General features: G+C 36.9%; 1 protein-coding gene across 2 annotated transcripts in view; it reads left to right on the top strand.

Annotated features, from left to right (window-relative positions):
- Window positions 1-8,250, top strand: part of gnaz (G protein subunit alpha z) — a 43,445-nt gene extending 35,195 nt beyond the window's left edge. For both annotated transcript variants that reach the window (XM_023338507.1, XM_005810023.2), the window contains exon 3: window positions 4,887-8,250. In XM_023338507.1, the coding sequence (XP_023194275.1) occupies window positions 4,887-5,231 (345 nt within the window). In that variant the 3' untranslated portion in view covers window positions 5,232-8,250. The remainder of the gene's footprint in view (window positions 1-4,886) is intronic.
- Window positions 8,251-15,861: the final 7,611 nt, after the last annotated feature.

Here is a 15,861-nt window from a genome sequence, read left to right as displayed (position 1 = left end):
ACTTGACTTGAGACTAGGATGGAGAGACTTGAGACGTACTGGTGCCCTGCAGACCAATCACCACTAGGTTCTCTGACTCTGGAAAATCAAACTGGTTCTCAACTATTTTTGCTTTTTTCCATACCATTACTATTAACCAACCCTGGTCTAGAACTGGAGCAGTTTTGATTAAAAAAACAAACAAAAAAAACACCTTTTGTCATTTAACATCAATGCCTTGCTTTGGCCAGCAGTCATTGTAATGGCCACATCCTTCAAAGCTGGAGACATGGAGACGCGTGGAGACACACGGAAAATAACGTCCCTCCATCTGTAAACGACACCAGTTCAGTTGAAACGCACAAAATCACACAAGAAAGAAAACGCTCCATAATAATTATAGTACATTTACCCATCAGCTCATTCCCTGATGCATTTTCCCTGTCCCATCCCTGTCTTCATAATGAATCGGATGCCATGGTTACTGTTGCTAAGAAACAGGCCAGTCAAATGCTCCTAATCCTAGCGCTGTTGACAGTGAGCTGCGATGAGGTAGGGGAGGATGAAAAAGGGAAAAAACATGGTTGAAGACTGCATGTATGAGCATGAATCTATGAAAGGGCTTCATGGGTGTGGTATCATGAATGTGGAGAGCAGGTTTATATGCAACAGCTGATTCTGCAAACCTGCTGTGAATTTAGTGTCTGTGAAATAAAAATAAAAGAACGAAGGCTGTGATTTTCTGTTTGGCTAATATGACATCCCTGGCTGCAGGATCAATTCTCTATCGCTAATGTTTTGCTTATTTTAACAATTCTTCCTTCACATTAGACAATGACATCTTTTAAGATGTTTTCATGATGACAGGTTAAAATAATGGATTTTTTTGTTCAAGCCTCATTGAAGAAAAAGGAAATCACCACCATGCGCGCTTTAGAGGCGTGTCTGAGAAGTGATCAGTAATAATATCTTCTATTGAATTTAGAAAAAAATACTAAGAATAAATATAATAAATACAATCCAGAATCTAGCCTTGAACTTTTCATGCCAATCCTTCAAAAAAGTTGGTTTCATTCAGAGTCTTAAATATTGATAAAATGCACCTGGACGTTTATTTGTTATGCAAAAGCTAAAACAGCATTACAGGTTTGATGTCATTGCTTTCACCTACAAAGCTATCTCAGTACATTTTGTCTGTCATCCTCCATAATCTTTTATTAGTTTGTCCTTTAGAGGAGATGGCATGACCTTCCTCTTATGCAATCCCAAATCAAGGTAAGGCACATGCATGGCTCAGAGGATTATTGTCTGTAAGTCTCAGCGGAACCATAAACATGCAAATGTCAGACAAAATGACTAGATTTTATAAAATTACTTTGAAAATAATTCTGATTTAAAAATGCATGGAATTTCAGCTCTGAGTTCTGCAGTGTGGCTACCGCATGTTGAGACATTACTAATTTAAAAAAAGGGGCAGAACAAAGATGGAAAATCCTAAATAATGCAGCTCTCAGGTACAATGAGTTTGCTGCTAAATGCAAAGAGGCCTGGCCTCATAAGGCTGCATGAAAATGAACCTTGATGAATAATGCAGGTGTGGCTACACATTTAAAAACAAATTTTTATTTATGTAAACAAAGCAGGGACACTGTGGTGGACCTTCTCATTAATACTTAGACTTAATTTAAGCCACTGCATTTGTCTATGCTTTTGTACATGAGCCAATCTGCATCAGTTGTTGGTGTTTGAAGCAAAGAAAGGAGGAGCTGCATGCATTAGAGTTCCTATCTCCCCCCAGCTAACCTTTTCCTTGCGCTCCCCATTAAGAAATCTTTCAGCACAAGTGTGAAGTGGCCAGCAGAAGAGAGGAGAGCCTCCCTGGGCTCAGCTGGCTGTCTCCTGCTGTACTCTCAAAGCAGTCGCAGTCATGTTTTGACACCCAGGAAAGAGGAAGAGCGAGGTCAAACAGCCCAACAGCATTGTGTGCTGAATACAATGTTTAGGGCCCAGTCTGCAGTTTCCACAGTTTTGAAAGAAGACCAGCCTGTCTCAACTTTAACAACAAGCTGTCTAGTATTAGTTGTCCTCTAATTTCCATTTGAACTAAGATTATCTAAAATGTCCTAGAAAAATTCAAGCTATTAAAAATTTTCCTTACATGGGAAAAATATATTTCTGAATAGGTGCAAAAGCAAATGTATCACACAAAGATGAAGAATATGACGTTTTTTGTCCTGGCCTTTAAAATATTTATTGTGGACTGCAAGAATGTCATTATAAACATCTGAGATGTTAATAATCACAAGAAGCAACTGATCATTGGATATTTGGGTATATTTAGAGTTTTCAGGTGACACCTATAGCATGTGCAGCTTAGTGAATACGTCTTTAGCTTGGAAGCATACTTTTGCTCATACTTTTGATCAGTATGAGCAAAAGTATGCAATCTAGATTCAACCCTTGTATCTATTTTAAATGCTTTAAGGTTTCAGAAAATCATTTGCATAAACCACAACTACATCTTGAGACTAGATTTGATTTAAAGTCATATATATCCACTTTACAGGGATATACAGTATCACATTAGCTGTTAGTCACTAAAGCTAAAAATCTGGATTTATGCTACAGGAGTTATTAAATTACTCCTGTAGCAGGTGAGATAAACCCAATCCTCTGAGAGGCCATTATAAAGTTGTGTTTTCATTACATTTGTCTTCTCAGCCTTCAGCATCTTCTGTAATTTAGTTTTCTGATATGTATGTAAATGTTTCGCTCACCTGTTTTCTCAAAACTGTAACATTTTCCTTCAGTCCAAAAATATTGCCCTTACGCCATTGAATAATCAGCATCTCTCTTTTTTTCCCCTTTTTTTTCCAAGCAGTGGAGATCTTGTGATTTGCTTAGAGCATGTTGTTTCTGTAACCTTTCAAAACAGCAGTCCTCCATCCGACATCTTCCCAGTCACAAGCTGCTGGCTAGTCGCCACATGCCAGCAGCTGCCATGACCAGATCAACTTTCTATTCTTCGGTTTTCTCTTATACATTCAACATCACATGAGTGCAGGGTGCACAGATTCTCCCCAAGGCATGCATATATGCATGCTCCCACACAACCAACAGATCATAGGGTTAAAATACTCCACGTTAGATGTGGGAATCTATCTGTCTCTGCAAACTATTTGGTTGGTTATTGAATCAAATAGAGAGACATGAAAATGCGTCACTGTTGTTTAGAGCTAATAGCTCACATAGCAAACACAGAGCATACAGATACAGAAAACTTAGTGTGTTCCAGTCAAGTTGGGTGTGTCTCCATTGGCAGTGTGTTCCTCTCTATATGTGGGAATGTGTGTGCTCAGGAGGTGGTTGACGCACCAGTGATGTCACTTTGCACGTTGTTCAGCCAGTTTCTCAGAAATCTCTTGATATTTTTGACCTTTGTGAGTTGCTCCATCCAGCTGATGCTGTATGCGCTCTTCTGCCATAATTCATAAAAAGGTTTTGATCTCAAGATTTGACGGTGGAATTATCAATTTGGTGGTTAAGATGTTGTTGTTTGAGGAGTTTGTAATGACCGTCCTCACTCATCCAGTGACGTAGATCCACTGGCCAATCAACGAATGCAGTCTACTACCAATCAAATCACAAATGGGGAAGAGCTGCAGAGGATCTGAAAATGGAGATGAATTTGGCTGGGGTTGACTGGGAAAGAACCAATTACAACCTTATATGCAGGAAATCATCCAATCACACAGCCCATCTTAACTATTTTGCTACATGTAACTCGTTTTGGCGACGCTTCGCTCTCTGCATTGTGATCCTCCACAAATATGTAGAATAACAGATGGAGAATCAAATATTTACAGAATGAGATGCTTGTAAAACACAATAATGAGATACTTAGCTGTCTCTTTGGCTGTAACAAAACAAACTACTAATTTTATATATATAATAGTTTATAGCTGCACATTGTTAATGCCTGGAACTGCTTGGTTGTAAAAACCCAAATAGAAAGCGGCTATTGGTTATAACTAGTGTTATATCAGTAATTCTCATAATGGTATAAAAAAAAATCAAAGAATGGCAAAAAATCTGAAGTGATATCAGGTATTTTTTACTACCATTTGAGAATGACTGAACTTAGTCCTTATGTAAACCCAGAATAAAAGCATGTTTTACTTTTTAACTTATATGCTCAACCACATTCTTATAGAGTTTAGACTGAAAACAAAAGTTAATTCAAAAACTTTCAATGTAACTTTTAGTTTGACCTAAAACAAAGTTGTTTAATAATGCAGAGATGAGCTGTGGTCACCTAAAGTTCCTTAGATAAAAAAAAAAAAACAAACACTGTTGTTAATTTTAAAGCTCCTAAGTAATTTTAGCAGGTGTCATGAACATGTACATTCAAACTTATTTTTTGCAAAAAATAAAACTGCACACAGGCTATAAATGTGTGTTTCTCTTTTTATTTTTTGTTCACACAATCCATACAGGTTATCTGCTTCACAGCATCAGTTGTAAAAGTAGTAAATGACACGTCCTCTTTAGCTGATCATTTCACAATACCGGACATGTAGAATGTGGTTAAAGATGTAATTGACTGTTTCACAGGAGAGAATGAGAGTTCAAACTCAGGTCTTCGTTTATCTTAGTCTTAAATCTCTGTTGACACAACAGACGATTTGTACATTCGGTTGGTCAAGCAGATGTCTCTGACGTACAATACTGTTTTCTTTTTGTTTTCATCCTGACAGGTTGTTGAAGCCTTTTGTGTCTGATTTTCATACGTGAAGGTCAAAACCCACTGAAGATTACAAACTGTGTTGATTAGATCAGAAACTTGCATTAGCTATGAAACTTGCCTTTTCCTTGTTCTTAAGTTTTGTGTTTCTGTGCCCACACAGAGCCGCATGGCTGAGAGCTTGCGTCTGTTCGACTCCATCTGCAACAACAACTGGTTCACCAACACATCGCTCATTCTCTTCCTCAACAAGAAGGACTTGCTGGCTGAGAAGATTAAACGCATTCCCTTGACAGTGTGCTTCCCAGACTACAAAGGCCAGAACACCTACGAAGAGGCTGCCGTCTACGTGCAGCGGCAGTTCGAGGACCTCAACCGCAACAAGGAGACCAAGGAGATCTATTCGCACTTCACCTGTGCCACCGACACCAGTAACATCCAGTTTGTGTTCGATGCTGTCACGGACGTGATCATCCAGAACAATCTTAAGTATATTGGGCTATGCTAGGACCTGACACTGGATGGGAGGTGGGTTCAGGTGGGTTTTTGCAGCGGGGGAAATGCAGGCAGCTCAGAGGCAGTTGGCCCCCACCAGTGGGCAATGTGTTAGTCTGTCTGCTTTCGAGGATTTGCAGGAAAGAACTGGAGATAAAAATCTGTGTTACGTCGGTCGGGTTGGACAATGCTGTTGAGTCAACAGAGCTGCCGGGCCGTGGTTGAGGTGGGAATTTTTACCCTATGTGTTTGCACTGAATTTAAGTATGCAGAGACACCACACATAAACACATACATACATCTTTATGGTTTGTTCACACACAAGGTATTTGGGTCAACTCTCCTTTGACAGAGCGACACTGGAAATTTCAAGACTACTCTTGTCAAACCTAAGAGTGAGATCCAAGTGTGTACTGGCAGTTTTTCCCCCTTTCTATTATTTGCCTGAGTCAATTAATGCTGCGTTATGATATATAATCTTGACAAATCAATGCTGTTTTTTTGAGGGGGAGAGAGGAGAGTCTTCACATATAGGATACAGCGAGTGTACCTGATGAGCTGTTCCTCTTCGATCTCTGTTTCTGAAGGGGAGAAAAGGTCAGTTCATATGATGTCACGGGGTTGCTGTCAAAAAGGAAACTGCCACGACCTAAAAGAAAAAAAAAAAAAATAGGTGAAACTTGTTTTCAGCACACAGCAGTGCCTTGCAAAAGTTCAGCTGCCTCTTGAACTTTTCAACTTTTTTGTCACATTGTAACCACAAATTCAAATGTATGTTATTATGTTTTTGATTGATGGATCAGCACAAAGCAGTGCATAATTGAGACTTGAAAGAAAAATTATGCTTGGCTTTCAACTTGATGTGTTCGACCCCATTATCTGGGATACCTCCAAGTTAAATAAAGTAAGATAAGAAGTCATTCAAGTAATGAATGCAATACACAGTTGTTTAATCTAATCCCATTGGTCAGACATTTCTTATTCTACTAATCAGTTCAGCTAATAATGATCAGACAGCCACTGACATTTCATTCTCACATAATCAGCTGGTCCTAAAATATTAAACATTTTATACGTAAGTTAAAATAGAACACGCCAGCAGAACACTGTGAATTACACGTCATTGATCCCAGTATAGATGCACTATTCACAACTCAACTGCACCAAAAGCAACACATACTTTAGATGTGACATGATTTGATGTTCCACTGTAACCCCCATAATTTTGAAGACATAGCAAGCATAGAAAAATAGGAAACAGTGTGACCTAGCTTTAAAGAACATTGGTGAACAAACGACACCACAAAGACCAAAGAACAAATTAGACAGATTAGGCACAAAGTTAAAAGAACAATATCTCAGGTTTTTAACATCTTATGGAGTTCAGTCTGTCTTCTTAGCATACAAAGAGTTTGGCAAACCTAACAAAAGACTTTCCCCATGATTGGCACATGGTGGTCTCAAAAAATGCTATTCAGACCTGATGGAGAAAATTAATAAAACTGAATACTGAAAGAACATTTGTCAGAGGATTCAATAAATCTGGTAACAACATCTAGAAATAGAGCTCCAATACAACAGCTTACATCAAAGCATAATTGTCTTTCATAAATTCCCAAAGTCCAGACCAAAATCCAATTAAGACTCTCTACCACAGCTTGACAATTGAGAGACACTTTTCATCCTGTCGAATGAAGCTTAAGTTATTTTGCAAAGAATTGGAAAAAAAAAAGATTATGGGAAGATCAGAAAGTGACTTTAGATTCAAAATACAACAGCTGAAACTGGTTCTAAAAGTAATGGCCTAAGAAGTTAAATTACTTTTGCAATTGTTTGCACCCAATTTTACTTAGTCGTGTCAGAGTAAATGGGGTGAATATAAATTCAAATCACACTTTTCAGAAGTCGGTTTGTAAAATTTGAGAACCACCAACATTATTAGGCACTACTTTGTCTTGTTTTGTCAAACAAAATCCTAATAAAACAAACAACTGTGGCTGTAAGTGAAAAAAAAGTGAAACGCAGGAGGTAAAAAGACATTTTGCAAGGCACCTTATTTCTGTTCTTTCCTCTGATTGACCCTCTTATGTCCTTCTTTTTCCTCCCTCATCTTTCTCCAATATTTATGTGCTTTAAAAATTAAAAAAAGTCTTTCATACTTGCTTTTTATAGCAGGTGACTGACTTAAAATACCTGAGGTATGTTACACTCAGAAAAGTAAAAATCGTGTTTATAACCATTCCAAGAGTCCAGCAAGAGACAACAAAAACCGTGCCAAGATCAGTTTGTAAATAAAACCAGATCCCATACTTTTCTTTTTTTTTATTTCATTTTGTTTTTATGGGAAATACATTAAAACATGCATGATTTTGTTACTTTGGGATACTAATATATATTTTCTTTGGGATTATGTTTCTTTTTTTCCTCGGGTTTAAATAATATATTCCCAAAAAATATATATAAAAGTCAAACACTGTGTACGATTGTACAGTTCTCAGAGAGGAATCTATTGAAAAAGAGATATATGAATATAAAAATGCTAAGAAAAATGTTTTGTTGGTGACCAAGAAGATTACAATGATGTAATGACAAGAAAACACTCTCTTTAAGGTCATTATGTGAGGAGAAAGTGGATCAAAGAAGAACAAGAATTTAAAACATCATAAAAGAAATCTTGAAAGTTCAACCTTCCTTACGTTATCTAAGTGGAAATTGTCAGTGGCTATGATGTAAATATACTGTAAGGTACACTCTTTGTTCAAACAAGTGAAAATAAAGGTTGAGTTGGGATACTGTCAGTGACATAAAGAGAGAGCGAGAGACAGAAGAGGAAGATCCCTCTCCACTCTTCCCTCTGTCTTTTCAGCTCAGAGAACAACTCAGCCAAGGGCTTCGAGCTTGGCTTTACAGGATGTCCACTTCAATAAAAATCTAAAAAAAAAAAAAAATTAACAAAAAAAAACAAACAAAAACAATGAGATACAAAATATAAAAGGACAATAACTATGAATAAAACAACTTATGCAAATTTCCATGGTGTAGTGAATGTGTTTCTTGGGTGATTTTTGTCTAAGTATTCTTGTTTCACTGTAATTATGCATAAAAACAATTTGCAACCTCCAAGGCCGTCGTATAAAAGGTGGTGGCGAGGGGGTCCTCTGCGTACAATGTAGCCATTGGAGCAAGAAAACTTTGGGTATGAAGTATGCAATTAAATTACTCCTGAATGAACTTGGCCTCTGTGTGGTGGGATGACAGGATTCCGCTCTAATTAGTGTATAAACTCTCGCTGACCCAACAGGTCTGCCTGTTCACAGACCACTCTTTTTCTAAACCTCACAAGACATAAATTAGAGTTTATTTAGAACATCTACAAACCTCTGCATTAAAAGAAGAACTAAATGTGCAAATTGGTAGTAAGTTAATCTTACACTGGAAATAAATTTTAAAAAATCCGACTCTCAATCTGCGTACATTCATTCAGTGGAGGAAAATAATATTGAGGAATCATTGATTTTATGTATTGCATCCTTCTTCCCTGGAAGATGGACGTTGTGTGTGTGACAGAGGCACATTTCTCTTAGCCACTCTTTGACATGGGAAAGACAAGAGAAAATCTCATTCAAGTAAGATCTTTAGAAACCAGTAAATAGGTTCAAGAAACACTGTCTATAGCAGTACTTTGGCAAGAGACGGGGTGCAGCCTGGACAGGTCAACATACAGGACAAACAACCAAGCATGTACACACACACGGTAAAACATTTGAAGGTGGTTTAACTTGAAGATGAAAATCCACCTGCTGCCTTAAAAATGCAATCAAAGTCAACAATAAAACTATATTGGTTTTAAGTCAGAAATTAAAGTTTGTGAAGTTGATTTAACTACAAAAGACAAGTTGTCTAAACATTGTTTTTTAAATTAATTAATCTTGAATTGTGAGTTTTAACTTAATGCTGCAATTTAAACCAAATAATTATGTGCAAGAAAATAAAACTGCCCCGACCTTGTTAAAAGCACACATTTCTGTATTATTTTCACTCACATTATTACATTAAAATAACTACTTATTTTATTTGAAAATCTTTAGATTTCTGATCTGATGACTGATTGTATTAAACATTGCAATGAATTCTGCTCAAAAACATTTAGTGTCAACAGGACGTTAATCTCAAGTTGCACTAAAATATACAGTTGCCTTAGTAACGCACAAGAGTCAAATCAATGTAACACATTTCCATCTCACTCACGTTGCAACACAGGATACAAAAACATGCTGCTAAGCACACTGGGAAATAGTTCCCACCCCGGTCTGTTTCTTTTTTCAGTGTTTTTAAGAGCTGACCTAAAAACTCTGGTTTATTCAGTGCTTGGATGTTTGATAAAATTAACAAACAGTTAACACAATTATCTTTCACAAACTCACGCATTTAGGTTCAAAATCTAAAACTCGTTAAATTTATTTGACTTAAAGAATAGAAGATAGTAGGCACAACTAAATGCGGTTCAAATGTTTTACAGTGCACACATGCATACCTAATTTCAATTAAGAGAGGCTAACTAAACTACTAGTCATATTTTTGGACTGGAATACCCAATGAGAAACCCACTGCATGCAGAGAGAGCAGGATTTTAACCCAGCTCCTTCTTCATGCAAGGTAATGGTGCCATCAGCTTCCCTATCTTCCAGCCCCAAAAGAAGAATTATAAAGTTTAAAACAACTGGAATTGGTACAAGCTGTGCAGCGCGAGGTTTCAAGTTTATTCTATGAAGGATGTTGAGAAAATGAAAGAAGACTCATTTATTTAAAGACGTTTTGCTGTTTTCTTTTTTAACCGTGGGGTCCAATAATTGTAGAGTGTGTGTAAATAGTCTGCTTTGATCAAAGCATGGTTCACATTCGTGACTAATCTGGTGCTCTTCATTAATGTCCATGTGACAATTTTCATGCTTAAACATGGTTTACTGCAGACACGCACACAGATGACAGCACAGATCACAAAAGCCATCACAAAATTCTCTTATCCCTTTAATTTGGATGTTATCTGTTGGCAAGTTGCTCAACTTTTGTATGTCAAGAGCAACTATCGATCCCAAGTGTTCTTTCTGGGATTGATTCAAGAGAGTGGGAATTTTTCTGAGGGGTGAGCATAAATATAGCTTGCTGATGAGAAAATAAGAGTACGAGAATATTTTTGGGTTTTTTTTCTGCAGAAATTGTGCCTTGTGACCATCATGTGGTCAGGGCCGGGGGCGGCTATAAAAGCCACAAAGCTACAAAATGAATGCAAAAAAAGAAACTCAAAGGATAATGTTTTTAATTTATAAGTTCAAAGAAATTAGGAGTAAACTCCACAAAACAATGGCGTATAGTCAACAGTTTTCTGTCACAAGAGGTTGCTGTGTAGACAGCATGGTGTTTATATGATACGCCAGCAGGGTTAATGTAAGCCTTGTTCAAATAATAAAATAATCAACTGCCTGACCAATTCTGAAGAAAAAAACACAAAGAATTGTATGCTGAAATTTATCCTTTTATCTGCCAAAAAATAAATAAAGTACCACAAAAATAGATTTTATTACTTATATTTGAATTTATAGCCGTTTGGGACCAGTATGTTTTCCCAGTACAGGTTTGTTGCTCCTGATGGCGGCGGGACATTTTTCTTACAATGCTGTAAATCAGAAGAATTATTAGACTGTGTGTGCGATCCGGGCAGCTGTGGCGGTCTGAAGAATTTAATAATGTTGCCCTCTTCATAATGCTTTATCACTCTATCACACTATTATATGCCATGCTCAACCCGTGGGAGCAGCAAGCTATATTTAAGATGGAAAAGGCTTGTAATATTGTTTTTATGAATACAGTTTTACATTAAATACTTAATAAATGTCTTCTAATAGTCACAGCTCTGGATTTGTTGATAGCTGTGGCGCATTGTTGAACCAATTCTCAGATAATATTGGAAAGAATAAAAATTAGTATACAAACCTGTGAAAAAAAACTTAAACTGGGTTTTGTCACACTTCTATTTTTCTAGATTATCAATTTTTAACATCCATCAAACCAAAGTGGATTTTCTAAAATATCTGCTCCCTAAATCTAATAACTGACAGTAATGAGTCTTTAAACTGTGGGAGTTTTCTCCCTGTCTTTGCAGAACTATTTTTAATTAAATAACTAAATCACACTGGAGAGTTTTTGAGCATAGGTGGCCTATTTGAGGACATTAAATAGGATTTTAATTGGATTTGAATCCAGACTTTTACTAGGCCACCCCAAAGCCTTGTCTCTGTTTTTCGACACACTCAGAGGTGAACCTGCCAGTGTGTTTTAGATCACTGTCATGGCACATGAGCCAAGTCTCCTTGAGCTCAAGTCAAGGGCAGATAGCTGGATTTTCTCCTTCAAGATTTTATTAAGTATGGGGCAAAATTTATGGCTCCATCTATTATGGTAAGTTGTTTAGATCCTGAAGCAGCAACTCAGGATTAGACTGTTGTTCTGCTGCCACCAATTATATTTGCACATTGGGCCAGTCTGGTTTAGATAACTTATTCCCATAATTAGTAAAATAATGATATAAAAAATACTTTTTCTATTTTTTCTTATCCTAAAATTTGTTTAATGATCTGAAATATCTAAGTGTGACTGAAAAGATAAAACAGAGGAAAAGTGAAAGAAGATTCCTCTGCTACTTTTAGCTAAAAAATATAATTTAAAATACATAAACTTTGGACTTGTTAGATATTAAAAATACAAATTAAAGGTTTGTTGATGAAGGATAGAGTGTCACTCTCATGGATGGATGGATGTATGATTAACATTAAGACATCCAAACAGGAGAAGAATGGAATGTATTTCTAAAATCGCAGCGTCCAACCTACTGGCACCAAGAGAAGTTCTTGGCTTTGAAACAGTGCATACCTGGAATCCCTGGAAGCCCTGTGCAGGCCTCCTGGATGTTCCAGACATTTTTCGTTTTAGAAAACAGAGAAATGTGGGGGTTTTTTAAAACGCCTTACTGCTGCAGCTTCACCTGCTTCTTTCCATTTTCCTCAGCAGCTCTTTTTCAGACTTTTTCTGGACAGCTTTCTCACTGCTTCATATTCCCCCTGCTTGCTTCTGTCGTCAGCTCAACTCTATCCTGTTCATTCACATCCCTTTCTGTGCTCTTTATCCCTCCCTCCTGCAAATTTTCTCCCCTATCTGCCCCCACCTGCTCTCTGGGTTTAAAACTTTCACGTGAATCGAACAGACGGCCCTTCAGGCTGCTGGATAAAAATTCCACATCTAGCTTTCTTATAAGCAGTTGAGTACCTCATCTCTTCCTATCTCTACTCCTATCTGCTGGCAAATCTCCCATGAATCCAGTCTTCTGCTTCTGACTCACAGAGACTGATCTTACCACTCTGCCCTCCTCTGTTCGTGTCACAGAAAGAGTGATGACGGCCGAGGCTCATCCTCCAGGCCTTTCAGCCTGAACTTGACTTGCTTTTCCCTCCACTGACCCCTGCAGTGTGAGCTTACTATTTGCTCCTGAACTATTTTTAAATTACGTCTTTGAAAATAAAATGAAAAGACTTAAGATCTGCCCTCTTGAACCAACTCCATGTCTGGGACCAATGCAGTCGATTTGATACTTTTCCAGATCAGTGACATCTGACTCTACACCATCTGTTCAATCTGAAAGAGTCTCTGTTCCCTCACAAAACCAGTTTTTGACCAGTTCAGAAAACTTCCCCTGGCAGTACCATACACAGTTAAGACAAGTAACTTTTACAGAATTCACATTAGATACATTTTCTAATTCTAATACTTTGATTAGTTTCAATTAGGCAATAAAGCAATAAGGTCTCTAACTTACTTCAAAATAAAAAAGTCTAAAAAGACAGTAGCATGCAAGCAGTTGTTCAAGAAAATGAATAGATACACATAATACAGTTTCTGTCCTTTTTTGGTAAAACGTATACTTAAGCTGTTATGTTAAAATACATTTTAAAGGCAACATTTTTTGAAATGTTAATGTCGTTGCCTTGTTTTAGGGTTATTTTTTGAATTGAAAACGGTCATTGCTAAAGTTCAGAAAGCAGTATGGTTTGAGTTAAAAGAAAATATAATAAACATGAAAACATCCTTTAGTCAAATTCACAAATTGACGGAATTGGCCAAAAGTCACTCAATCACACTATTATGGATCTGTCCTGCATTTAAAATTTAAAGCTGAGGGCATAAAAGTCTTAATACAGAGATATACAGTTAAAACATTCACTATAAAAGACACAACCATTTTTCCCTTACTTTCACATTAAAGGGACAGCAGTTTGTATTTTCCAGGCACATAGTGCCATTTTACAGCATAATCAAGTAACTATGTTAAAATCAGCTGTTATATAAATTATGTTTCTACATGTCAAATATGACTTAAAAGAAATTTGACTTAGTAAATTAACGCCTTAAAATTGGGCCTCTGTCTACTTAAAACTCCTGCTTTTTCAGACACTCAGGAAGTCATCCCCTATTAATCTTTCAACAACATTTTTTTTCTGTCATTGCACTTAGAAGTAGCTTGTATAACAAACTCGGCAGGTGCGCAGTTCCACCAGGTGTTTGCTAATTGCTGCTGGCTAGTCTGAAGGAGCTGAGTGGGGCAGGTGCTGCTCTGTGAGGTGGAAGCTGGGAAACTGCAGCTCCGATTCTCATGAAAAAATCAAGGCAATGCTGCAGGTATGTTTTTGATAGAGGAATAAAAACATTTTGCATAATACTGTGCCTTTAATTCAGTCTAAGGTTCTTTCTGCTCTAGGTCAGGTAGGATAGTTAAATTATATATGTTTCTTAAATGTTCAAAATAGTGAGTGATATATTTTGTTAATTTCTTGAAATATTGAAATTTACAGGAACTTACAGGTTTATGACTTCTATATGAGCGGTTGGAACAAATACAGGCTGCATTTCTCATTGTCTTTATATCCTCAGTGTTAGTCTCACAGGTTGCATCTAAATGCATTTCCACCTTTTGATATTGTAAGTAGATTTAAAAGTCATATGTAGAGCATTTGCTGTTTTTGGCAGTAATAAACAGCAAAGTGCAAATGCTGCTCAAGCAATCTTCTCTGGAAAAAGAAAGCAAGAAGTATGCTTTCAGCTAGCACTCAACCTCTTGAGGAATGTTGATCTTTTGAAAACCAGAAGGTGCCACAAAGACACTTCTTGTGTTCAAGATTTTTTTAAGAAGTCCATGATCCACCATGAAGTGTTGTTAATATTCTACCTGAGTATGTGATCACATTCTAAGTCGCTGAAATTAAAGCAACCCTGCAGAGTCTGGACAGTTTTTGCTCCTGGGCTTCAGGAGCATTGTGGGATATGAAACCACTTTAAAAACAAATCTTCATCTTAGCCCTGCTGTTGGAAAAGCATTCTGCTGTCAAGCATAACACGCCAACGAAGACCTCAGCCAAAAGGGCGAGTGATTTGGAGCAATAGTCTCCTGGAAGAAGATGAGAAGATGCTAAATGTCACACAGAGCTCACTACTGTCAGATTTTCATCATAAATAGAACTAAGGCATGCTTTCTACATTTTCTTCTTACTTTTTAGATTCTGAAGGAATCCAAAAAGATTCCTTCTAAAAGTGCCTGTTAGTAATTTCTAACAGCCACTCCTTGCCTTCCTTCACAAATACAACGTAACACAGAGGCGCATTTCTTTTAACCACAAGTCTAGACGATGACACATTTAATCCATAATAAATTCAAACCCAAGCAACTATTTTTTTTAAATCATTGCCATTGTCTATTGCATGATCATTTCTTGAAGATAAATATTTCAAATATCATTAAATACTTAAGATTAAAATTCATAACCACCTAAGTCAAATATGGAAAATTGATTTTGAATGTGTTTTATCAGAAGAGAAGTTCTAACGTTGTATTTTACTATAACTTGCAAACACACTTTAAAAAAATGCAATGTCCACACTTGTTCCACCACATTATTTTTTTTTAGGTAAACACTTACAAGGTCCCATGTCACCGTGGTTTCCTAAGACATACTCTGTACTGAATTGCAATACTTACCCTAAGTGCTGTTTGGGAACATGCAGTCTGTTTCCTTTTTCTTAATTTGGCCGTCTATAAGAGAAGTAATTTGTGTCTAGACTGTAGTAATTACTGTATCCCATAACACATTTTAGGTGCTTAGAGGTTGACAGAACGGCCTGCTGGGAATATTAGGCTGAGTAAGCATACTTGCATTTGTGTCCTGCCACTTTTTCGTGCTGCTTCAGTTGAAAAATATACTGAGAATAACTGACAGACAAAAACGAGCAGTGCACTTTTTCCAGAATATTTCCAAAGTTAGAACCCAAAGCAAATGATTACAAATGGTTTTCTACTAATTCATATTCATGACTAATGGGCATATAAGTATGCGTCTGTAAGGAATCAAATCACAGGTCTGACCTTGTTATTCTGATGTAGTACCGACATTTATGATGTTAAGTTAAAAGTGACTGAGAAATAAACTTAAAATGAGCTGCATAGAGCTGCAAGTAACACTTAAAATGCTTATTTGTAAAAACATGTGAAGATAATTCACTTGTTCTCTACTTCTCAATCGAGGATGACTGTGTTGATCAAT

Source organism: Xiphophorus maculatus, chromosome 8 (assembly GCF_002775205.1).
Source record: "Xiphophorus maculatus strain JP 163 A chromosome 8, X_maculatus-5.0-male, whole genome shotgun sequence".
NCBI classification, from domain to species: domain Eukaryota; kingdom Metazoa; phylum Chordata; class Actinopteri; order Cyprinodontiformes; family Poeciliidae; genus Xiphophorus; species Xiphophorus maculatus.
Note: the sequence above shows the minus strand (reverse complement) of the source record. Positions and strands in the feature narration are given on the sequence as shown.